Consider the following 24,506-nt stretch of genomic DNA (forward strand, 5'->3'; position numbering starts at 1 on the left):
ATATGGGAGAATGTGAAGTGTAAATATTTACATTTTAAAGTAAAATTCTGAGTAAAAGGCTTAAATGTAAGCGCCTCATTTCGTGCCCTTACCTGCGTCATAGCAATATAGAACCAGACCCATGGTATTTCAGTGAGAGTACAAGTGAAAGAACAACACTCTTTTAGTCATTATTCTGCTTGTGAGATGTTTCAGTTTCAATGATTTAGTCCTTACAAGCATAAAATCAATCCTTCCAGCAGATGTGAATGAGCATTTCTATTGCGTGGATCTTCCTTCCTCAGTAAACAGGAACTTGGGCTCCTTTGCTAATGTAGAACAAAGGAAAGGAGGCAAATGGGGGTACACTGTTATAGGTGGAAGGTTGGGTGTTTGCTTTTTGCTCATGCAGCTGAAGCAGTGATGGGTTTCAGAGCCAAGTGATGGATTCCATCTGTGCATTTGATTCTGACGATGGGCAGATGGTATCTTTGCAAAGGATATATGGTCTTTGTCTTCAAATCAGCACTCTGCCAAGCAATGTCTGGTTGTGCAAATTCAAGCTTCTGCAGTCTTTTAGTCTCTGCAGTTTTGGGGGCTATTTGGCCTAAGATCTTGTTTAGGTGATAGAGCAAACTCTGTTAGCTTTAGCATCTCTGGTGCTAATGATGAGATGCTACAACTCAAGAAAATGAGCTAGAAAATGTAATTGTTCCTCTACGTCATAAAAAGAGTTGTTTAACCTAATTCCACTCAGCCATGCTTCAGCTGAAGGCACTGGAGCTTGTAGAAGCTCAGCTGAGGAATGTGAGAGCTTTACCAGCAGGGCAGTTGGGTGAATGAAGGTCTTGAGTCATTCAGGACCTTGGGTGGACTCCACTGTGAGTCTGCCTGTGTAGGATGAGTTGCACAACCTTGTGCAACAGCCTTGTCTTGTTTGGTTTAGATGTGAGTGCTGAAGCAGCCTCCAAACATTTTGCATGGCTGGAAGGCAGGTGGAAGTAGTGGACCCCATGATGTTATTTTTAGAGGTATTTTTGTAGTAGCTAAGTAGTAAGTCACTTTTCTTAGGCCATGTAGGTGCTGTCCCACCAGGAATGCTTTACTTGGAACTCCCTTGCACAGTGCTGGAGTAGTGTTGAAGTTCCATGGGCACTGATTTGTGTGATTATTGATACAATTCAGTCATGGTAAAACTTTTAATGCATTCAACAAATGCATTCTTAGGAAATACTTCGATACCCATGTCACTAAGATTCTGTGTGCCTTGCCTTACAGACCGGGCAAGGATCAAGATTTGTGCAGTTAAGAGTAAAGAATGTTATATACCCACACACACACTCAGTCCTTTCTTGGTATTTGCAGTAAGTGTTGCCTGCCAGTTTCAAGCTTTCTATCCTCAAAGTTTCTAAATTACAGATGTCATTACAGACAGTGATTTTCAGTTTGTGGCTTTGTCATACTATATGAATTACTGCATTAAAGCTGCAGATGTGTTGGAATAAAGCAAGATTCAAATGGGCATTTTGCCAGCAACAAAAGAATATATTGGAGATCTGTGGTTCCCAAAGCAGATAACCAAAAAAGCAGGGAAATTTTGCTTCACATCAGGATTGCTTTTTTAGGAAAAAGAAAGTGACATTTTGTAATAAAATAATGACATTTGTTTTCATTTCATCATATTTGTGCTCTGCTAGGAGAGCTTTGATACTTCACAGAAAATTAATTGGGCACGAAAATTGCATCCCTCATCCTACCCAGAACTTCCTCTGAGTTGTGTAAAGCTGAGTTGGAGTGCTTGGCTCTGATGCACTTCTGCTTTTTGTTGTGTGCCTGTTTTCTGCCAGAGTATGCTTTCTGGGTTATGGACATTTTGCTGTCTGAGGGAATGCCTAACCATGATTACTAACATTGCTCAATATTTTAAATTAGTCCTGGAGACGTAAAGAAAAAAAAAGGAAAGTTGGACCAAAAAAATGCACTGAACTTGTTTCTGAAGGAGGAGTTTGAGGGAACTGTTAAAACCTTTCTTCTTCCTCTTGTTGACACACTGGTAACACTGGTAACATGGTTGATATAACTAAACACCTGGTAAACTCTGCACCAGGTTACCCTCTGACCTGAACTTCACTGGCATGAGGAAACAAAGTCACACCAAATCAAAGCAAAGCTCTGCCACCTCCTGACCTCGCACCTCATACTGGTGCTTCTCTTGTGTACAAACCAGGGGCTGAAGTTAATGAACTTTATGAGTGTTCAATGAATTTGGGATTAAGCTTTTAATCTGCTATGCTGTGGGCAAGGATTTGATTGCCAGCTCTGGCTGCTCGGGTGGGATGTGCTGCAGCAGGAGGCAGGTGATGCTTCATGTTAGCAATTTGTACCAAAACTGCTGATTATGGCCCCAAAGCCATGTTCTTTACAAAGCCAACCCACAAGATGTACTCTGTTTTAATAAGGTTATTTTAAAACCATAAACAGATAGTTCTGAATAACCATATTTTTTAATAAGCCTGTCTACCAGTCCCAACTAAGGAAATTAGAGGAGTTGGAGTCAGACCTCATTCTTTAAAAAAAGTTCAGTGGTACCACTGCAAGTGGCTTATGAAATCTGCAACAGTCTAAGAATTGCACAGAATGAAATGACTTTGTAAACAAAACCTTACTGGCACTATACTTTCTGCAAACCAGGACTGACTCAGTGATGAAGCTTGTAATTTTTTTACTGAATGTATCCCAGTGAAGAGAGTGCCTGCAGGGCAGTAACTTGCCTTGCTGGCAATTGGATATAACCTAGAACTAACTAGATAACTAACTGGTAACTAGAAATGGGACATTTGTGCTATGAAACACTTCTTATAGCTGAGGTACACGGACTTTTCTTGGACATATTTTTCCAAAATAACATCTTGTTAATGAATAAAGTCATCCAGGTGAATGCAGATATCACCTAGTCTGCCAGCTGGAGTGTTTTCATGTTAATTAATACTGCTACCTATATATTGCAGTCTTAGTTGTGCATTCCTAGCTGGAATCACCACATTTCACAGTGTATAATTTTTAACATTAAATAGTCTGCTGAAAATTAGTAGGAAAAAGGTCAAGAAATGCAAAATCCATGTTCACTTGATGATGCTGTACTTCCTAATTATATGATACAGATATTTGAAGAGCAACTAATTTGAGTCAGAAGCAAGTACCAAGAGCTGCAAATGCTGCCATTAGTAGTGCTTAGTAGGTGCTAGCAGAGTTCTTTGCACTTGGTTGTAGGCATGTATTCTTCCTGTGGTCCTCATGGGTTCCTTTTCAGAGTCAGTCTATTGAAGACATTATGTGTAGCCATCCAGCACTCCAAGGTGGAAAGGGATATTTGAAGATACAAGAAAGGATGTAAAACAACAAAATAGGTGGGCAATGGTGAAGCCTGGACTTCAGCTTAAGCATGGCTCTGTTAAGGTTGCACTACAGTGGCATATGGATTTACTAGTTTATGCTCTAATATAATGACCTTTAATGGGATTTTTGCTATTAACTATCTTCTATCCATCTCTTCTACATCAATGTTCAGAGTGATTTATTTTTTCTCAATATTTACTCATTAATGCTAGTCATAAAGTATTCTAGTGAGGTACCAGTAAAAACCATGATATTTTTTCCCAGTATTCTAATCCAATTATCAAAGTATTTGTTTTCTTCTCTAAAGAAGAAAAAACATATACATACCCACGTATGTATACAGAAAATGATTGCAATTTAGCAATGAAGCCCAGTTTTTTCAGTCCCGATTCTTCCAAGCTGCCACTCTTTTCTGTAAAGAACAAAGTCATCTTTGCAAGTTTGGTCTGGCTGATGGCTAGCACGTGGTTTTGCTGAGGGCTGTGGGGACAGGGACTGAGGCTGGGTGGCTCTCTGGGCAGCATGTGTGTGGCTGTTCTGCCAGCTGCCTCTCTGCAGGCATGATCTATTCCTTGCAAAGGCATCAGGGTCTGTGTCAAAGTGGCTTTGCAGTGAGCTCCTCTGGCTTGGCACATGGCAGCTTGGAGGGGGAGATGTTGACACCTCTTCCTGCCCAGTCTCTGGCACTTGCAACTACAAAAAGGGCTGAGTAAGCAAAGGGCTGCCAAAGTGCCTGTGCTCCCTAGAGAAATGTCACTGCTGTCACAGGAGTGTAGGTGATGCCATCCTGGTGAGTAGCCCTGGATGTCCCTCTTTGTTCTGACAGTGCTCCCCTGTGCCTCACATTTGACTGCAACTACTGGTTTTCAACTTGAATGCTTCTCTCCTCCAGGATAAACCTGCGTGGGGCTGGCTGTGCTGGTGTACTCCATGCTGGGCAAAGCACTGCCCTGTAAAGTTACCACAACGATTAGCAGGACAGCACTTGCAGAACAGATTCTTCAGTCACATAATGTTTTCTGTTTTCCCAAGCAAAACCAGGGAATGCTGGTAACTGCCTGAAGCAGAGTTTGGGCTTTGCTGGGACAGCAGCAGCACTGGTCACACACTGCATGTGGACACAGACATGTTAGCTAGATGTCTTAGCATGCCTTGGGAGGGAGGTGGTACTAAGGCCAAAATGAAGGTGGATGGATTTTCTGTGTGGATAGTTGCAAAGCTTCAAGTGCAGTAACAAAAGGAATGCTGATGTAAGGGCTACAGAAGCTGCTGGTGCAGCTTGCAGAGTTGGCAGAGGCTCACTTTTCTCTTCTTGCAAGGAACTGTTCACCTTTTACCATCTGTATCACCAGGATTTTTTCTGGGAGGGGTGCTAACTGGTGGCAAAGCCCCGCCAGAGAACTGAATGTGAGTGGGCTGGCTGTTTACACCGTGTGTTACAGGGGGCTGATGGAGATGTAAGGCTGGAGTCTGGAATAGAAATTGCATTTTAGGGTCATATCCTTCAAATCACCAAGAAGTCAGTGCACAGTGTAACACATGCATTTCAAATGCCTTCTGTATTAATGGAAAAAGACCTAGAGAGAAAAGTGTTGGAAACAGCAGAGAGCTGCTAAACAAGCCAGTGCAAGCTCTTGGGCTATTATTCCTCAAGTTCTTTTTTTTTTCCTCCCCTTAATATGTTTACATTGCTAAATTCCTTTACGCTTCTTAAAAAGAATGCTTCATTCAAATTTTTTAAATTATTTAGCACCCCACAGAAATTAAACACAGCTATAACTTTTTGCTGTTGAGTGTGAGGTGGAATGAAAGTGCTCTCTATTGGCTTAAAATCATAGGATCATTTAGGTTGGAAGAGACCTACAAGATCATCAAGTCCAAACATAAACCCAGCACCACCATGTTCACCAGCAAACCATCTCTCTAAGTGCCACATCCCCATGTTTTTTGAACAATTCTCTGGGCATCCTGTTCCAATGCTTTCACCATTTCAGTGAAGAAACTGTTCCTAATATGTAATCTAAGCCTGCCCTGGCAAAATGTCAGGCCATTTGATTTGGTCCTGTCACTGTTACCTGGCTAGACCTACATTTGAAAGATAGCTCCAGGCATCAGCTTGGAAACTGATGATCAGCTTGGCATTATAAAAATAACTATAAGATCTGTTATAGTAAAGAAAGTGTTTTGGGTTTTTTTATTCTCAGGAAAGAGAAAGGAATCATGCCTTGAAAATATTGCACACCAAATGGGCTGTTGCAGAGCTGTAACATTTGAGCTAAATCCTCTGGTCAGGTGGAAAAAATAAGCAGGCATGAAGCCTATTTATGCTACCAGTGATGCCTGAAAAGTGCTGGCAGTTCTGATGTCCTGAGAAGGACTGACAGGGTGCACTATGATGTATCAGCCTGTTTGACCACCTGGTTGAAGAGGGAGGTTGTAAAGGGGCTCTGCAGAAGGGCCAATTTAATTCCTGTAGCTGTCACCTCCCTTTCTAGAAGCAGAATGGTTGGAAGGTGTTCGTCAACACAAATGCATATTTCTATATGAAAGGAGCTAATCCCTTAAAATTTTGGCAAGTTATTTATAGAAGGTAATTAAATGTAGGAACAAAAATAGGATGTTTGTGTCATACTCCTGGAGCATTATCAATAATGGGACTTGTTTTGTGAGTAGTTCCACATTTCTTCAAAGGAGCATGTGATGCTCTCTAATTGAAATATTAATAGCAGATAATGACACTGTGGAATGATGGCCTCTTAAATGGAGACATACTTTAACAGCTTTTAATCTGTGTGGTAACTGCATATTAAAAATCTTTGACAATTTTGATGAAGAGCAATTATAGAGCATGCACAGTAGCTGTTCCTCTAAGTTAACTAATTCCCTAAGTCTCATGAATCTGCTCTAGATTGATGGGCTATACAATTTCATTCAAAATTAAGTTTTTCACTGAAGAATAAAAACATCTAATTAAAAAGAATTCAAAACAATTAGCTGTCTTTATTGCAAAGTAGTTGTTTTCCTGTGAAAACTTCAGTGTATATTTTATGAGAAACAAGAAAGATGAAAATTGAAAGAAAATCCATGACTGTGAGATCACTCCAGCATGTGTTGAGAAAGAGGATTTTGAAAATAAATCAGATTTTTCCTAGTAAAGGACTGTTAAGAGACAGTTAGGAAGTTTCATATGTAGTATAGTTTGGACCTTTCTGTACTTGCACATTCATACTCCATTTGAAACCCCTGACCTTCTTGTGTTATCGAAGAAGAGACAAATGAATGAAATTCCATATTTGGAACATAAATGTTGTAGCTGTCTTGAAGACAAAATATGTGCATGCTCTTTCTCATTCCAAGTTAGAATCTCATTCCATGTGTACTTTCTCATTCCAAGTTAGAACTGATTTTCAAGTAGTTTTGAGTACAAAATTGAGCTCCATCCAGAGGCTCAGGGGCTTCAGTAAAACTGTCTTTAAAAAATAATATAAAAAATAAAATATAAAAAATATAAAAAAATAAAAATATCTTTTAAAAGACATAAAAACTCTCTTTAAAAAAATAAAAAAGCCCTCAAAGTTCTGTTCCATCAGGGATTTTCCTGCTGGAAAATAGGAAATGAAAAGAGGACTATAAGATGGCCCTGGGAGGGTGGCAGCAGAGGCTGGGCACCCTGGTGCAGCTGGGGCATCAAGCTGGGGCACTGCCCTGCAAAGGCAGCACCGCTGGGGCTGTGCAGCTGTGAGTGTCCCCCTCACTGGCTTGCTCTGCTTCCACACAGCCCACGTGAACCCTGCTTTCCTTGGGGCCACTGCTTTGGGCTGTTCACACCTCTAGGAGTGACCATCCACAGACAGCTTCTGCCCCTGCCTGACTCTTCACCAGGTGTCAGCCAGACAAAGGCATAAATGTGCTGGCCAGGAGTGGCTTTGAAGGATGTGGAAGCAGGGCAGAGGGAGAGGAAAGGATGTTGAGACTGTTTTCCATGGTTTTATTAAGTCAGTAGCATCTGAGGTTAATCTCACATTAATGTCAATGCTGTAATGGCTTCTGATTTGCTTCAAAAATTTTTAATAATATGGAAATGTGCTTTTTAGCATTTTGTATTTTAATAAATTGCAGGTATCTCAGGGAAATTTTTCATACTGATTGGTTTATGTGCTATGTTTCCTGTTAACTAGATTTTTCCCAATATTCTCTAATCACCTTGTACCTCTCTTCCTGATTCTAATTACTAGAGCTTTGTATATGATAACAAGCACTTCAGTTCAGAAGTGATTGCAGTGTTCTGAAGTGAACTACTCCAGAAACTTTCAATTACCTTTTAAATTCTGTATACCAACTCGTGACTTCTGCTTACTTATTTGATGGAAATACTGTCACATGAAGCCGTGGGAAGCAGAGGAGACTGTTTGAGTGGCAGCAGAGCATTTTTGTCAGCTGGAAGAGGCAGATCAGAGTGTGACCTTCAGCTGGATGCTCTTAAGCTTGATTGGGATATGGAAATCACATTCTCTGTCTCTGGGAAGAGAGGAGATGCAGTTTAAACTACTCTTAATGATCTTTCCAATGTTTTTTTTTTCTTCACACACACACACACACACACACCCCCCCCTCACATTCTCAGAATATAATATAATATAATATAATATAATATAATATAATATAATATAATATAATATAATATAATATAATATAATATAATATAATATAATATAATATAATATAATATAATATAATATAATATAATATAATATAATATAATATAATTAATATAATATAATATAATATAATATAGTAAGGGAATATTTAAAGAATCGACTTTCCCAATGCATTGGTTGCCCAACTGTATCTGTCCATCTGTGCACTGAGCAAGATGGAATGATTAATTCAATCTTTTAATAGCATGTGGTCAGAATAAGAGATGTTGGAATTCACAAGCAGTAAAAGTAGAAGCTGTAAAGTTGATATTGTGGACTGTGATACAATATATCCTGTTCTATCTAGGAATATGATGATACAGTCAATACTGTCTCGAAAATGAAAATTAAAATATTTTGTCTTTTGAAAGGTATAGATCATAGTGCAAAGTATAAATTGTTTTCTGTTTTCTTTTTAATTCTTCTGGTGAGATGCTAAAATGCAGGTGGCAATATTTTGCTTTTGGTTTGGATTTATATATATATATATATATATATATATATATATATTTCTTTTGGTTTGGCCATAAGTAGATCAGTCTTTCCAGTTTGACTGTAAGTAACGAGATCACTCTTTGCTTCAGTTTCTGCCTATGAAAGTGCTGATGAATCATAGAATCATTGAATCATTTAGGTTGGAAAATTCCAGCAGTTAACCCACGCTGCCAAGTCCATGACCAAACCATGTCCCTAAGTGCCATTGCCACATCTACATGTCATTTAAATACCTCCAGGGGTGGTGACACAGCCACCTCCCTGGACAGCCTGTTCAAATGTTTGATAACCCTTTCAGGGAAGAAATTTTTTCCTAGTATCCGATCTAAACCTCCTCTGGAGCAGGTTTCAGTTATTTCCTCTTGTCTTGTTCACTTATTACATGGGAGAAAAGACCTACCCTCTCCTTGCTAAAATGCCTTTCAGGGAGTTATACAAAGCAATAAGGTCACCCCTGTGCCTCCTTTTCTCCAGGCTAAGCACCCCCAGCCCCCTCAGCTGCTCTGCATCCGACTTGTGCTCCAGACTCTTCATCAGTTCCATTGCCCTTACCTGGACGTGCTCCAGCCCCTCAATGTCTTTCTTGTCACGAGGGGCTCAGGACCAAGCACAGGATTCCAGGTGTGGCCTCATGAGTGCTGAGCACTGGGGGACAATGGTCCTGCTGGCCACACTATTGCTAGGATATTGATACAGGCCAGGATGCTCACTGGCATTCTTGGCCAGCTGGCACACACTGGCTCATGTTCAGATGCTGTCAACCAGGACCCCCAGGTCCTTTTCTGCTGGGCAGCTTTCCAGCCACTCTGCCCCCAGCTTGTAGCACTGCAGGGGGTTGTTGTGACCCAGACTCAGGACCTAGAAACTGGTCTCTTTGAATCTCATACCCTTTGCCTTGGTCCATCAATCCAGCTGGTCAAGCTCTCCCTATGTAGAGCCTTTCTACCCTCCATCAGTTTGACACTCCTGCCCAACTTGGTGTCATCTGAAAACTGGCTGAAGGTGCACTCGATGTGCGCCTGTTGAACAGAACTGATGCAAATCCTCAGCCCTGGGGAGCCTCACTTGTTACTGGCTACCAGCTGGATGTAGCTCCATTCACCACCACACTCTGGCCATGGCCATCCAGCCAGAATTTTACACAGCAAGCAGTATGTTTGTCCAAGCAGCCACTTTCTCCAGGAGAGTGCTGAGTTTCAGCATTCTGAGTTTCAGCAGAAGCTGAATATCTGACCTTCCACATTTTCTGAGCTTTGGGAACTTAAAATCTTCTCCAGACTTGTGGGTTTATGATGGAATCTTTCTTCCATGCAAGGTGTGGGGACTTGCCTGCTTAATTTCTACAGTATTTGGGATCAAATCAAGAATATCAGCTGTTCTTTTCTTCTTCTTCTCTTTCTTCTCTTTCTTCTTTTTCTTCTCTTTCTTCTCTTTCTTCTTTTTATTCTCTTTCTTCTCTTTCTCCTTCTCTTTCTTCTCTTTCTTCTTTTTCTTCTCTTTCTTCTCCTTCTCCTTCTCTTCTCCTCCTTCTCCTTCTCCTTTCTTTTTTTTTTCCTTTTTCCTTTTCTTAAGTCTCTTTGTTGTGAAATAACCATCATTTACAGTTTTCTGAAATTAGGTTTCTGCTCTGCAGTCGGTTATGACATTTACTCGGTCTGTAATGGAGCAACAGCAGCATCATGCTCTGCTGATTCATATTTTCTCCAGCATTTCAAACTCACTGCCATTACCCTGGTTTTTGGTCAAAACTGTAACCCAAATGCTAATTTTTCATCGTTAGACATGAAATTTTAAAACCTTAAGAATTCTGTGGCACATTTCATGCAGATAACTGTTAAGATTTTTTAGGTATAGAGGATGTGGTCTTTCCAAGGGAAGACCTTTTCTGAGATTATTCACATTTCATTTTGGTTGTTATTTATGGCTTCTTCACTGGATTTATGAACATGATTTGGTAAGCTCTACATTTATTTGGGACTTTATTGAGTGGGAAAAGTGTCTTTAAATGTCAAATGTTTGGTTAAAATGAAACTTTCTCTGTAGGGAAGTAGCATTTGGAAATAAGGAATTGCACTTGGGAAGGCTTTTGTATGCTTGGGGGTATGTCTGAGAGCAAGGACTTGAAATGGTTTCTTACATCCTGAGGGATGTAAAGTATTGTCAGATGCAGCTGCATCTACTCGTTAGCTGTTTGGGAAATCTTGGAGCCTAAACAATCTTTGGTTCCTGGTAGAGAATGAAAAAATAATTCTAATGTCTCGAACTTCTGCAGGATGGGAAAATGCATTCTGCAGCTACTAGACTATGCAGAGCTATTTCCATTGCCCCTATTTAAATATCCTGGGATAAGCTTCTCTTTTTCATCTCTCATTTCACAACAGGAAAAAAGTATAATTACATGGTGACATGACTTGAAGAGCATTGGGAAGTTTTACATAAGATGACATTGCCCAAGGTATTGCAGAATTACATTTGCCCAGAGGGAGGGAGTATGGGAATAAGCATCACTAAATCTGTTCAAAAGATAATCAGATGCTTTTTCTTGATTTAAAGATACACCTGAATATAACTTCCTTATCTTTAGTATGACTGGAGTGAAAGAGAAGAAAGCCAAAGAGTAAGACTTAATAGGTAAATATATAAAAGGAATGAAAGATAAGCAGAACAGAGCATACAAATGGAAAAATCTCCTTCTCTATTCTTGTGATAGTATTTTCCCATGTAAAAAAATGATATGGGTAAATGGAGCCTTTAAATATATGCATATGTAGGGAAGATTAATTTATTCTTGGAGCTAGCATCGTGTTTCTTCTCACGATATTTTTAACAAATCCAGTAATCTTTCATATGCAGGCTGTGTCTGTTCAGTATAGTGTAAGGAATTAGTGGGATTTCTTCATATTATTGCAACAACCGTTCTGCACTTATTTCACAAAACCCAATGTTATGTTTTTGTGAATTGCCTTTTATGACTGAGGCTGGGACTGCTCACATATGGATCGCTGTTGCTGAGCTGAGTTAGTGCTGTGCCTTGCCAGTGACAGTGCTGTCCCCCACACCTCTCCAGTCCAGCCTCATGGCAGCAGAGCCCCCCTTTCCAGGCAAAGGCAATGCTTCACGGCCTCATCCAAGTCCCCAGCTGGCATCTGTCCCAGCACAAAATGATTGCACAGTGAAGCAAAACATGCCATGTGTGGTGTAATGCCAGTGGGTAGTCAGGTGCCAGATATTTTTGCACAAGTTTGTCAAATGTACTATCAGCCTTTGTCTGAAATAATCCTTAAGACTAGTGTTTCTCCAGAAAAACAAACAAACAAACAAACAAACACTGGCTTAAGCCAGGAATAGCAAGAATATGTAAGACAAGGACTAGTGTGTGATGGCAGAAGTTGCTTGGTGTCTGTTGAGAACTTGCAGAGCCATAATTTCAGTAATATAATTTGTACTTCTTGATGTAAGACAACTTTTCCATCTCCTGATTCTTTCTCTATCACCCCATGCCCTTGCAGGGATCAAGTGCTCTCCTTTTCTACACATTCAGTTGGGAACTTTCCTCGCAAGAGCAGATTGTAGGCAAACTTGGATTCCTGATTAAATGTTAGCAGATTTTAATGCCGCACTGTGGTATTTTCCATCTGACTGATATGTATAATTGTGTTCAATCTATCTATTTGGCACTCATAAAAAAAAATTAAATTCAAATATCTTATCTTCAGATGAATTTTGGCAAAAGGAACAAAGTACTCAGGAACTCTGGCAAACATGGCCAAAAGTGAGATTCAGGACTTGGGAACCTTACCCTCTCATCTACTTTTGCTTTCTTTTACCTTAGGGCAACTTCATATTTGTTGGGATCAAATTTCCTAATATCTCTGTCAAAATCAGCCTGAACTTGTATTGTAAAAAGCTCATATATATGCTTCACCAAACCGTTTTTCAATGCAGCCTTATTTCCCATTGTCTGAGAGAAAGGCAATTCTGAAATGTCACAACAAATTCCCAAATTAAAAGTCCTCTTTTGTTTTCTCCATTCTCACCCTCCTCTTTCTTGGGGGAGAGGTGGCAACATCCAGCTTTTTTGCTGTGGATGATCACTGACCCTGATGCAGAAGGTCTGCATAGGGTTTCCTGGAGGAGGAGGTTCCTCATGGACAGAGTGAAGGCAGCATAAATCATTTTGGAAAATTATCGTCTGTATAATTTTTGAAAACTCCAACTATCATTTTCTCCTTGCAGCCCTTCTGCCAAGTCCAGCAGCATCACAGAGTCCAAGACTAACATTACTGATCATCCTATTAGACAAATAAAGCAAAAGCACTCAGGCTCCAGTGGAAAGATGTGTGAAAATGCATCTTCTCTTGGCTCTTGTAACCAGACAGGACTTCTTCACTTGCAAACACACCAATCATATGCTCTGAAAAACAGGGCACTGAAAATACATGTGCAAGTGGAGAGGAAATATATTTTTGATTACTTTGGTAATAGCTGTAGCTGACTTTTCTAGCAGCCTGTGGATCAGTGCCTTGATTTACCCCACCAAACCATGGTTGATTTGCATCTATAAGTAGCAGTGCCAATGTCCTCACTGGGGTCCTTTTTAGGCTTTGAGGACAATATCACCATGCAGAGATTTATGATTCAGGTGTATTAAATTGCTTAGAGCTGTATCTCTTTCACCTGAATACCTGGAGGTGAGGTGAAGGTGAAGAGAGGGGAAAGGGGAATGAAGCACTTGAAAATGACCTCATCTTGACCAAAAATCTTTTTCCTGTGACTTATGTGAAAGTCTAACACTTCCTTCTGCTTCCCCTTCCACACCCTGCTTTCCACACACGCTTCTCCCTTTATCTGCATTTATGCTGTCTTTCCAAGAATCACTAGAAGAAATACAGATAGGTGTGTCATGCAAATGAAAGTTTTGGCGTAGCTTTCCACTCCCCTTCCCACTGTTAGAGAGATGTCTTTCCACAGGTCTTGTATTTTTGAGCGCCAAAAACTCTTGCTCTGAACAGCTACCTTATTTAGGGTATTGTTATTTTTCTTTAGTAAAAAATATTTCTTTCAGGACTGTAATGCTGGCATCATAACTTTCATCTTACTATTGCACCAGTTTATCTTACATCTTTTCTAATATGTGGGGGCTTTTTTTAACTATAGTTAGGTCTTGCAGTGGATACTCATGCTCCAAACTTGTGATATTGGACTCTAACAATACCTCTTTAATACCCCCCAAGGCTGCACAGTCTGTTCATGAGTCGAAAAAACAAGAGGAAAGTGATCTGTTCTGCTCGTTTGTAGTATGACTTCTGCATGCGTTAAATGAGGTATCTAGGAACAAGTCCTGTAATGGATTTTGGGAGCTTGTATCTCAGCCTTCTGTGAAGGGCTTGTCATCTTGCCTGCAAATGTTATCACTTCATCCCTGTAAGCAAGCTGTCAGGCTTATCAAAAAGCTAAACAAATGTTATAAATTTAGAGCAGCCTTAAGTTTGGTTGGGGTTTTTTTAAGTTGTTTTCATTGGCAATTTAAAAAAAAATCATTAGTCTGGCTCAGCAGATGTTTGCTGCTAACTCTGAAGAAGTGTCACTTGTTCCTGTGTTGACAGTGTCAGGAAGGGATGAGTAAACATGTTATCTCCTTAGCTGGCTGAGCACTCTGCTTCTCTAGTTGGTGTATCTGCCAGCTGCTCTCCTTTTGTGTCATTTGCTGCCTTGCTGCACTTTGGCCATTTGTCCAAGCATCCTGGATATATGGTGCCTTGGCTGGAGTTACAGCACTGGTTGGCAGCCCAGGCAGCCCAGACAAATTGCTGCTGCAGTGTGGGAGCTGTGCTGTGTTGTGGAAATGTCCACTTCATGGGGCAAAGGCTGAGTGTGCCTTCCCCTGAAATACAGGGATGGAACTTCTGTGAGTCTCCAGAATTGATAAGTGTGAGTTGTTGTTTGTTGTTTCACTGGCATGCAGCATTTCAGGCTCTGTGTGTCTTGTGCATTTGTTAAACAAGAAACTTATGTGTGCCAGGGGTTTTGCTGTGGTTTTGTGAGCAGTTGTTACCAGTCCTATTCCCTGACAGTGGCTGCGTGGGAGCCTTGTTAAATTAGGTCTTTCCCTGGCTGCTGAAATTCTTAGAGCCATCTGACTGCTGCTGTTCCATTAATAGCACCTTGAGATACCTATGAGTTTGTAGGGCAAGGGACACATTTCCATGATTTGGTTTCTCCTGCTGTTCTGGTTCTTCAACACCTTTCTCTTCCCATGAGTGACTCCAGGGCCAGCCTCTCCGATACCTCCATTTCCTCATGATTCTTAACAAAAGCTTGGAGGCTTGTCTCCTCTCTGATGCAGAACTCCAGCTGTGTTTGGAAACAGATGCTTTCCCTGGACAGATAAGTCTCTCTTTCACAATGCATCCAGCCATCTGAGGTGTGTTGGAGCTGTTGGCTGTGTGCCTGTGGACCTGCATGTGTGCATGGCAGTTGTTCATCAGCACTGAGCCCCATGGCCCCAACTGCTGAAACCAGCAGGATGCCTTCTCACAGAAGGACTCGTCAGGCTGGTTGCCACCTACCTGGTTTCCAGCCTTAAAGGCCTTCAATCTTGATTGCATATTGATGTTCATTAGGAAAGCGATTGGAAGCAGAAAAGACTTTGTGTGCAAATTTGGGAGGACAATTTGCGTTTGGAAAAATCCTCTGCACAGGCTTAGGACAGGCTTGAGGCACACGCAGTTTGTCTGGCTTATCTGTCAGGATTTGAGTACCTAAATTGTCTTCTGTTAGGATAGTCCTAGAATGACATTTGAATCCAGATCCTGTTGGCCTGGTTTCTGCCAAACCAGAATTTTATGGAGATGTTTCTGTAAGGCACACAAAAAAGTCTGTTGCTAAAAGCTGCATGGGCTCCCCAGCAGTTTACTGATTGCCTCTCAAAGTAGAAAATGAATTCTTTTTCTACATCTGCTTAATGGCTATAATCTCAACATTGCCACAGTATAAATCAGAGGAAAAGAGTCAGACTATTTTGCAATAAGAAAAACTACTCAATAATTCTGTGGTACATTGAGCTATATGATTTCTTTAATCCATCTAGAAGAACTTGATTGTGCCTTGTCCTGTGGTGTTAGATGAGGACTGGAAATTACAGTTTGCCTTCTTTTCTCACTCAGTGTTGCTATACAGGAATCGCTCCAAACTTGGATCTTGTTATTCAGTCATGAAACTAAATATTCATTGTTAGTTCTTTTCTTTTTTTTTTTTTTTCCATCTGTGCTTCTGCCAGTTACCTTCAGGCCTAATATTTGCATAAATTATTCAGTTATAGGAGGAATGAAAAAAACCAAAAAACTTTTGAGATTTGTCTGTAGGGATCTCTCCAACACAAATAGCACCAAAGCTCCTGCACTATGTGGCTAGTTCAGGAGGTGCAGGCAGGTCCCAGCATGGCACCTCACAGGTGGACACTGACCAACTTTTTGGGTGCCTTCAGCTATGCTCAGGTCTTGCCTGATAAATACAGGTGACAGATTCAGACAATCTAAATTCTACCCTTGGCCTTCAATGTCTTAAAAGGAAGGTTAATGAGGAAATTAATAGAAAGAAATTCTATTGCAATGGGTCCACATGACCCATGATGTGCCACAAGGCAGATGCTGGATTAGTAAGGTAGGAGACGGAACTTTGTAAAAATTTGATGCAATTTGCTTTAAATAAACTTCTAATACTTTTTTCTTCTTTTTTCCCTTGGTCTCAAGCACCATGTGCTATAAAGGTTTCAGAATACCAAAGCTAGCTACTCTCAAGGGAAGCTCTTCTTCTGAGGCTTGCATTGTCCATGTTCACATGGTGTATTTCTGAAAAAAAAGAGAAAGATTGCTGCTTTTGTTTTGATTTGGCTACTGCAATGACCCTCATCCCTGCTTCAGAGCTGAGATTTTGCTGGCAGGAAATGGCCATTGATATGGGTCTGCAGACTGTCTTATTTCCGTGTGGTTTTGGCAGTTGTTGGGGCACCCTGACAGCCCTGTTTTAGAGTCTCTTGAAAATTAGTATTTTTTAAAATTACAGAATTGTCTTACATTTTTTGTAGTATTGAATTTTTGTGGGGATGTCTATGTACATGCAATTTAATTCTGATTAAGGACAAGTATATTTAAAAGGAAAATAATTCTTTTTAAATAGCCTTTTATCAGGACATAATAAATCTGGCTTTTTTTCCTGTTTTAGGGTCATCCACTTGCAAAGTAAACAGGCTTATGTTGTCCAAATAGGTTGGAATGCAGGCAGAACCTGCAGCTTGAGAGAAGCTTCTCTCAGCCACTGGTGTGATAAAGGAGCACCTAAGGACTGCAGGCTGGTTTCTTTGAACACGAGGGAAATTACCAGCTCCTGCTTGGTCAGGGGATTTCATTAGCACTGGGCTGCACTGTTCTCATGTCCCACAGAGATATCACTGGCATTATTCCTCTGAACTTGAGATCAGTATCTACCTCCTTACCAGGAGCAGAGGGAGAGAGAGATCTGGGGTGGTTTAAACGAGATGCAAGGAGTGCCAGAGGGGACCTCTCTGGGCATTGCAAAGCTGGTGGGTCTCCACTGCCTCCTGCCTGGGGGGCTGTGAGGCTCCAGCTGCACTGAGCTCAACCTCTCACACAGAATAAACCAGTACCTGCTGAAAACCAGGCTGAGCTGAGGTCTGCTTTCATGCTGAGTTTCATCATGGAAGTGGTGTTTCAACACTGAAAGTTGGGTGTACTGCAAACTCCATATGAAGCTGGAGTCCTAGAGGGAACAGGGCACTAATAAACTGCCTTTCACTGGAGTTGTCCCTGGATACACACAGAACCTATATTTGGTCTTGACCACTTTTGTTGAAATAAATGCTAACTATGTCTTATTTAAATGGAGATTCATTTTACACTAAGACATCTGACTTGGTGGAAATTGTACATATTTTCAAAATTAATAACAATTAAGAATTAATTGAGGAGTTTCATTTCTTCCTGCCCCGCTCCCCTCCCCGATGTATTTCAGTTTTTCTATTTGCATTTCCCATTTTGACTGAAGTGAGTGGATAGACTGAGTTGTGCCATGCACTGTTGTGTCTATACAAAACCATGTTATGTGGAAGGTGTATCTCTTGGAAATAAAACAGATAATGACCACTTATCTGTGTGTCTGCAGCCCTCATTTCTCCCTCCGTGTCTGCTTTCTTACGTCCTTGGGGCTACCTGCTACAAGCAGGTCTGTTTTAAACTTCTCTGTAATATAGGATTACACAGAATGCATATTAACAGTGGAGTCTTTAAGTGGCCACTAGGACCAAAAAATTGTCCTTTTCTTTGCAGTCACCATGGAGAGGATAGGACTGGACATCTTCTTTCATCTGCTAAATCGGGTCCTCTGCTAAGAACCACTTTATCACAGTGATACCTGTTATTGCTTTCCTCTTCTAACTTTCCATTTTCACTTCACATCATTGCCCCTTCCCCAGTCCTGACTTCTTTTTCTCCTTTTCTTTCACTAATTTTTTTCTAAGTGAATTTCACATTAAAATGTCACTTCTTATTCAAGAGGTGGTGCAGTAATGGAAATGAGTGACAGCACCTGTATGCAGCATGTGAAATCCAAATGTCAGATAGCAATGTGGTGAGAGGCCAGGAAGCAAGGGAGGCGTGGGGAGGCAGAAGAGGAAGAGAAGGTACTCTGTAGCCCCACATTTCACCTCACAGAGAAAAGCAAGGCACAATTCTTCCCAAGAGTATTTCTGGGTTTCACATTCTCTGAACATCAGAGAAAGAAAACACTGTTCTTATCTTATTTGCTGTGCCTGTGTTTGTGCAAATGTGGAATGCAGCGTGGAGCTTGTTTACCCAAAGTGATGGTGTTTTGTTTCCTTGGCCTATCAGGGCCAAGCGTGTGTGTGTGTTGGGACTGTCGGGGGACAGTCACGAGACTCAGTTCAGGGTGTGCAGAGTGAGTGCTTGGCAGATTCAGTTTAGATGCAATGTAACATAGTGTTATATAATATAGAATAATATAATATAATAAAGTCATTAATTAGCCTTCTGATAGGATGGAGTCAGACACATCATATCTCTCCCCTTGCTGGGGTTCCCTGCAAACACTATAGTACTCAGGCCCAAAAGAGTGCATTTTCTCTTGACTAGATTTGAACCTGTAGGCATTTTGTTTAGAGTTTATGATTAGAAGTATTTTTGGTGGAAATTGCAGGGCTGCATATAGCTAAATTGAAGCCCCTTAAGAAGGCTCCTGGGGAAGTCTTACTTAGCTTGAATTATATATGTCAGGACACCTATGTGCATACATATCACTGTAACTGGAGTTAACCTTCAAAGAACTGCAAACAATTTCTCTTCTTCATGGATGGGAAGAACCAAGTTGTTACCTGAAGAGAAGAGAAATTCATGTTGAATCATGATGGAAAGAACTATGTGTTTCAAAAAAGGTGAAATGTGGATCTTTTTGAAGTTGCTGTGAAGAAAGAAGCTTGTATCAGTGCTAGTCCTGTGTTTCATAACTATGTAAAATATGAGTTGGTGCTGTACAACAAAGCAATCCCCTAAAAACCTGGAAATCAAAATAGAAAGTCCTTTGGTAGATGAAACTTGGCATCTTTTTAACATTTTTTATCTATAGCATTGCCTACAGACACTGCACCACAGCAAAATGAAGTATTTAATGCTATTTTTCCTGTGCACATACCTCACGGCTTTGACTCCAAAGCAAATTAGAAATTCACCTTGGTCACCTAAAGACCACACGGTGCTTCACATGAAACATTCTCCACCCAAAAAAAAAAAAAGTTGATATTAGACCTAATTCATGCCTTTTCACACCCAAGCACTTGAATTATAATGCCTTTGCTCTGCTTTTGGCTGCAGAACTCCCTCCATGGTGGGGGAATGTGCTGTGCAACCTGCACCCAGTGTGAGAGCTTGTAGCTGGGATGGCAGCTGCTCTGCAAGGGCCATCCTCAATGCTTCTTGGCTCACTTGGCAGGCTAAGGGCTCCTGAGGCAGGAGACACAGGATGTGCCTGAGCCACCCCTATAGCAGAAGGAGTTTGGGAGCATTCCCCAGGCTGTGTGTGGGTCAAGGAGCACTTGGAGTGGAGACAGAGTGAGGGTATCAGGGATGCTGGCTTCTGTGGGACAGGGCTGATGTAGGTGGAAAAAGCATATGGGGGCCTTCATGCAAGAAAATTGCTTCCTCCTTTCTTTGGGGCTCAGGGCCTCGTGATTTCAGAAGGGAAAGTGCTCAGTTATGCGGGGAAATTGGGTCAGCTGGTGTACTTTTGACAGCTCACCTTTGACTGAGATCTTTCCTCCATGTTACTGACAGACGCTGGTCTTTTGTCATTCAGGAAATTTCCAGGGAATCATGCTGCCAATTGAATTTTTCCCCTGTACACATTGAGTAAGCCACCCCCGAGCTGACGTAACTGCCACCACCTTGCTCAGTAACAAAGTTATGGTGGAAATTGTAAAGGTCAGATGACTGCAGGATGATGAAATGAATGCAAATAAAAATGAGAAAATTTCTGAAGTGGTTGTTTGCTTTTCATGTCGCCAACCTTAGTCTTTTGTGAACTGTTAATACTGGAAAATTATAGTGCAGTAAATAATGGTGGATATTCCAAAGTTTTTATTTCCATAAAGAGTTTGTTCCTGAGATTGTTTATCGGCCTGGCTTGAGCGGTCTGTTAAGCGTACACTCTTTAAAATACATCTTAACTTCTTAATTTGTTACTATTGTGAACTAACCTTGTGTTATTTCTTTTTTCTCATATAGTTTTCCCTACACAAAATGGAAAGGTTGCTATAGTGACTGGAGGCACTAAAGGAATTGGTTACCAAACTGTGAAGCATTTGGCAAGACTTGGCATGCATGTGATAATAGGTAAAGTCATTATTTTCTTAATATACTTTTTGTCTCATAAGTCTTTTTTTTTTCCTTTTAAGGTGTATTTTCTTTCTTTCTTTCTCCTACATTCCCCTGACATATCCATAAGTAAGGATATGTCAGGGGAATGTAGGAGAATATTTTGCCAGTATTTACCACGAATAAAGATTGATTTATGTTTTTCTTTGCAAGATCTTAAAACAAAATAGTGGATGCGATTTTTTCTGTTGGACTTGGAAGAGCTGTACTACCTTAGATAAGAAGTGAACAATAAAAAAACCTTTAAAAGATGAGCATTACAAAAGTATTTATTTTATTTAGTTCCTTGTTATTGGGGATGGGTCATGCATCAGCATTGGGGTGTACATGTTCATTAAGAGGAAAACAAAATTAAAGAGTTGAAGGAGTATTACAGTGTTTAGTGGGGGATGACCTGTTATAAGGACAGAGGAAGCCCTTATAACTTTATCCATGTAAAAATTGCACATTTACTTCTCAGTTTGTCACTGTAAGAGACCTCTGTAGGCAAGACAAGAAAATAAATACCTGGAGATTCAATCGTGTCAGTCTGAGACGGATTGGGCAATTCACCTTCTGGAGGTGCCTGTTCCTCTCCACTGATAATAAAGAGTTGATTTACTCTTTAGAGTCACTCAGGTGACTGAGTTAGAGTGTGACATTTCAAGTTAGGTGAATTTCTCTATGAACTCAAAACTGTCCTGTGTGCACCATTTCTTCTTTCTACCACAGACACTATTTAGGAGACTTCCTATTTTTTAAAACTTCCTTTATTACAAATATGTATTTGTAGTAGAGGAATATGTTTACTGATATGTCTACTAAATGAGAATGTAGTATAATGAATACTTTTATGTTTAAACTGCTACATTTTCTCACTTCATCTTTCCTTAACTAGATTTTTACCTAAACCACTGTAATTTTTATTCCAGAGAGTCACTGAAGATTGTTGTTTCATTGTACACTATCAAGCTGGTAATGCCATTTTGTTCAACTTTTATACAGGATTTGCTCTCTAAGGTTCTGTACACATATCAGACCCACTCCAAACAATGGATGAGAGCACAGTAGCCATGTACTTTCAGTGTGGTGCAGTCAGTAACATTAATGGAATTGTCTTGGAATCATACAGGTGTAATGTGGAACACCACTTACTCATACGTGTTTTAATAGAGGTGTCAAACCCAAGCGTCTGCAAAGTGCAAGTAGATGCTTCTTTATGTAGCTAAATGCCAGATGTTACTAATGTAGCTAGACGTAGCTAATGATGTCAGCATTAATATTTCACTAAAATTGCTTTTCATCTTTAAGGTGGACTGCAAAAATGTACTCTGGGAAAACAAAAAGGGTAATTTTCTTCTCTTTGCGTAGGGTCACAAAAGCATAGAACATTCTTTTTTTTCAAGATTTATTTTGTATCACTTAAACTTTAGGGTATACTGTGTAACAAAATTCAGTGTGAGGTTTTTGGGAATGGGAAGGTGAGGTTTAGAATCTCTAAATAAGCTGAATTTTTTTCAACTCATGGAATCTCTAAATAAGATGATTTTTTTTTCAACTCACAGTCACTCTGTCATAAATCTCGTTCACTCACCCTCACACCCATAGTCTCATAAGCACCAAGATGTGTGAGCTCGTGTGATCTTGTGAGCATCACCTGAGTATGGGAAAAGGTCATGCCAGCTGACAGTCCTTATCCTGTGGTCCTGTGGTTCTTGATCAGAAGTGACAGGCTATTTTATGGTCAGATCTGCCATAGAAGTTGTGCATTCTCCTTCTCTGGAGGTATTAACAATTCATCTGGATGTGCCCTGTGTTACAGGGGGATTGGACAGAGCTCCCTTCCAACCACTACTATTCAGTGATCTTTTATATTGCTCAGCAGCTCTCAGTACGTTTTTCCTGGTCTGCAATATTTAGACTCTGTCTATAACCAATTTTTAGGCTGGGCTAACAGGAAAAATAATGGTATGGGTATTATGCTGTAACCTGGAGATGTTATCCTCCTGATGGCAGAGTTCATGGTCATCTGCTGCCAGTCTTCTGTGCTTGTGTCTTCTGCAGCCTTGACGTGCACAGCACAGGAACAGTGTCTTCTAAACATGTCTTTTGATTGTCAATAAAGGGTATCCTTTTAACACTTTGCTCTTTCTTTTGGTGCCTACAAACACAGACACTTCCATTGACTCCACAATTGTATCAATCTTACTATTTTCATTACGAATCCCTACAAATGTGAATTAATGAAATTAATTATAGGAAGCATTTGATGAGTAAGTCCTCCAGCTGATTCATTTCTTCCGAGCAAACTCTGACCTGAACACTGAGCCCTATGAGTCACAGCCATCTTCTTTGCCTGTGAAACTCTTCAGACCAAAGCAGCCCTGTCAGAAGAATGGATAGACCCAGGCACTTTTCCAGCTGCAAGATCATAAGAGTCTCAAAAGCACATTAAATGCAATGACCTTCCATTCTTGCTCATAACTGTTGGACCCAAACGTCCAACGTGTGTTTGAAATATCTGCTGGCACATTGGCATGCATTAGCACATTCTGCTTCAGGCCACGCAAGGCTCAAATAAGAGAGCAAGTGTGCTCAAGCTTTCTCCTCTAGAATTGTTTTCATCCTATGTTTGTATATAAACATGAACTTCTGTGAAAAAGGTGTGGATGGTGTGGATGTTAAGTGAATTTGGACTTGCAAAAGAGACTTACATGTAGCTTGCAGTCAATCATGCTCAATCACTGAACGCTTGTTTCTCATTATAGGAACTGTAGCAATAAAGGATGGTATCCCTGCAGCAGGCAAATGAGTCAAGCCTGAATGTCTGATGTGAAAAATGATTCACCATTTGTGATGGATGTGATTTTGAGTCTGTTTGACATTTTAGAGGAGTAAATATTTGAAACAACCTACTTTTAAATCAAATCCACCAATGGAATGAGGAAAGCAAATAAGTAGGAAGCATGTTACCTTGTGGAGCGTGAGTAGGCACTGTATGAAAAGGCTGTTTCTTCACTCAGAGCCTTTACAGCAAGTGGTTTCATCGTTCTTTTAAACCTCCTTCCTTTCCAGTCCCAGCACTGTTGCGCAAGACTCCATCCCCCACTGATGGTTTCCTTCTGCTCACCCTGCCCTCAGCCTCTCCCTGAGAAAGAGGTTTTGATGAATGCTGAAATGATGAAAGTAATTTTCTGTATATTTGTATGTTTGTTTGATAGATTTCATTGAGGCTTTCTGCCAGGCTGCTTTTCTCAGTAGCTTCACTCGCAGTCAGCAGGGCTTTTACTTCAGGAAAATCTCATGGCAAACACCAAACCCCTGCTAGGGAAAACTGATAGCTGTGATGAATCTTCACAATCCAGCATACAGGGAGTTCCTGCTCCCTCCTATGCAATTTACTTGTTGATAAATAAACTTGCAATTTCATTTTCAGAGAGAGAAAGTAAATGGCACACTGTATTCAGTAGTGACTGATATTGAAGGTAATGTTTTGTATGCACTTACAAATAAATGTGCTCTTCACAATGAGGACATTGGAAATCAGCATATCCTGGAAATTTCTATGACCTCCCCCAGCCCAGGACACAAAACCCAGTATGTTCAGCTCTGGTTCAAGGTGTTTGCCACAGTTTTGTGAGTCTCAATTTAGAGTGATAAAAAAGCATAAACTATTCATATTCCTTCCATCCCTGTTCACAGCTGTTTAATTTTATGAGGATTCTGTGTGTGCATGTTAAAATTGTTGAGTCAAAAAAGGAAAGCATCAATTTGATTTTTTCTTTATATTTTGCCCTCAGTACATTAATAAAAGAAGGCTGAGATAATGTGTTATAATATCTAATGTAGAAGTTTTGATAATTCTATCTGAAAACAGTGAATGAAAATCAAAATATTTGCATCTTTACAATGTTACACTTTTGCTCGGTATAAAACGCCAGGTTCAGGGCAGTGTAATCAATCTTTAATGTTTGAGTATATCAGTGTCACAGGTTTCTAA

The 24,506-nt window shown here is 40.4% G+C and overlaps 1 protein-coding gene across 1 annotated transcript in view; it reads left to right on the top strand.

Moving 5' to 3' along the window:
- DHRSX (dehydrogenase/reductase X-linked) overlaps positions 1–24,506 on the top strand; it is a 162,515-nt gene that overhangs the window by 17,496 nt on the left and 120,513 nt on the right. The window contains exon 2 of the mRNA XM_066545172.1: positions 20,378–20,485. Coding sequence (XP_066401269.1) covers positions 20,378–20,485 — 108 coding nt within the window. The remainder of the gene's footprint in view (positions 1–20,377; positions 20,486–24,506) is intronic.

Source organism: Molothrus aeneus, chromosome 2 (assembly GCF_037042795.1).
Source record: "Molothrus aeneus isolate 106 chromosome 2, BPBGC_Maene_1.0, whole genome shotgun sequence".
NCBI lineage: Eukaryota > Metazoa > Chordata > Aves > Passeriformes > Icteridae > Molothrus > Molothrus aeneus.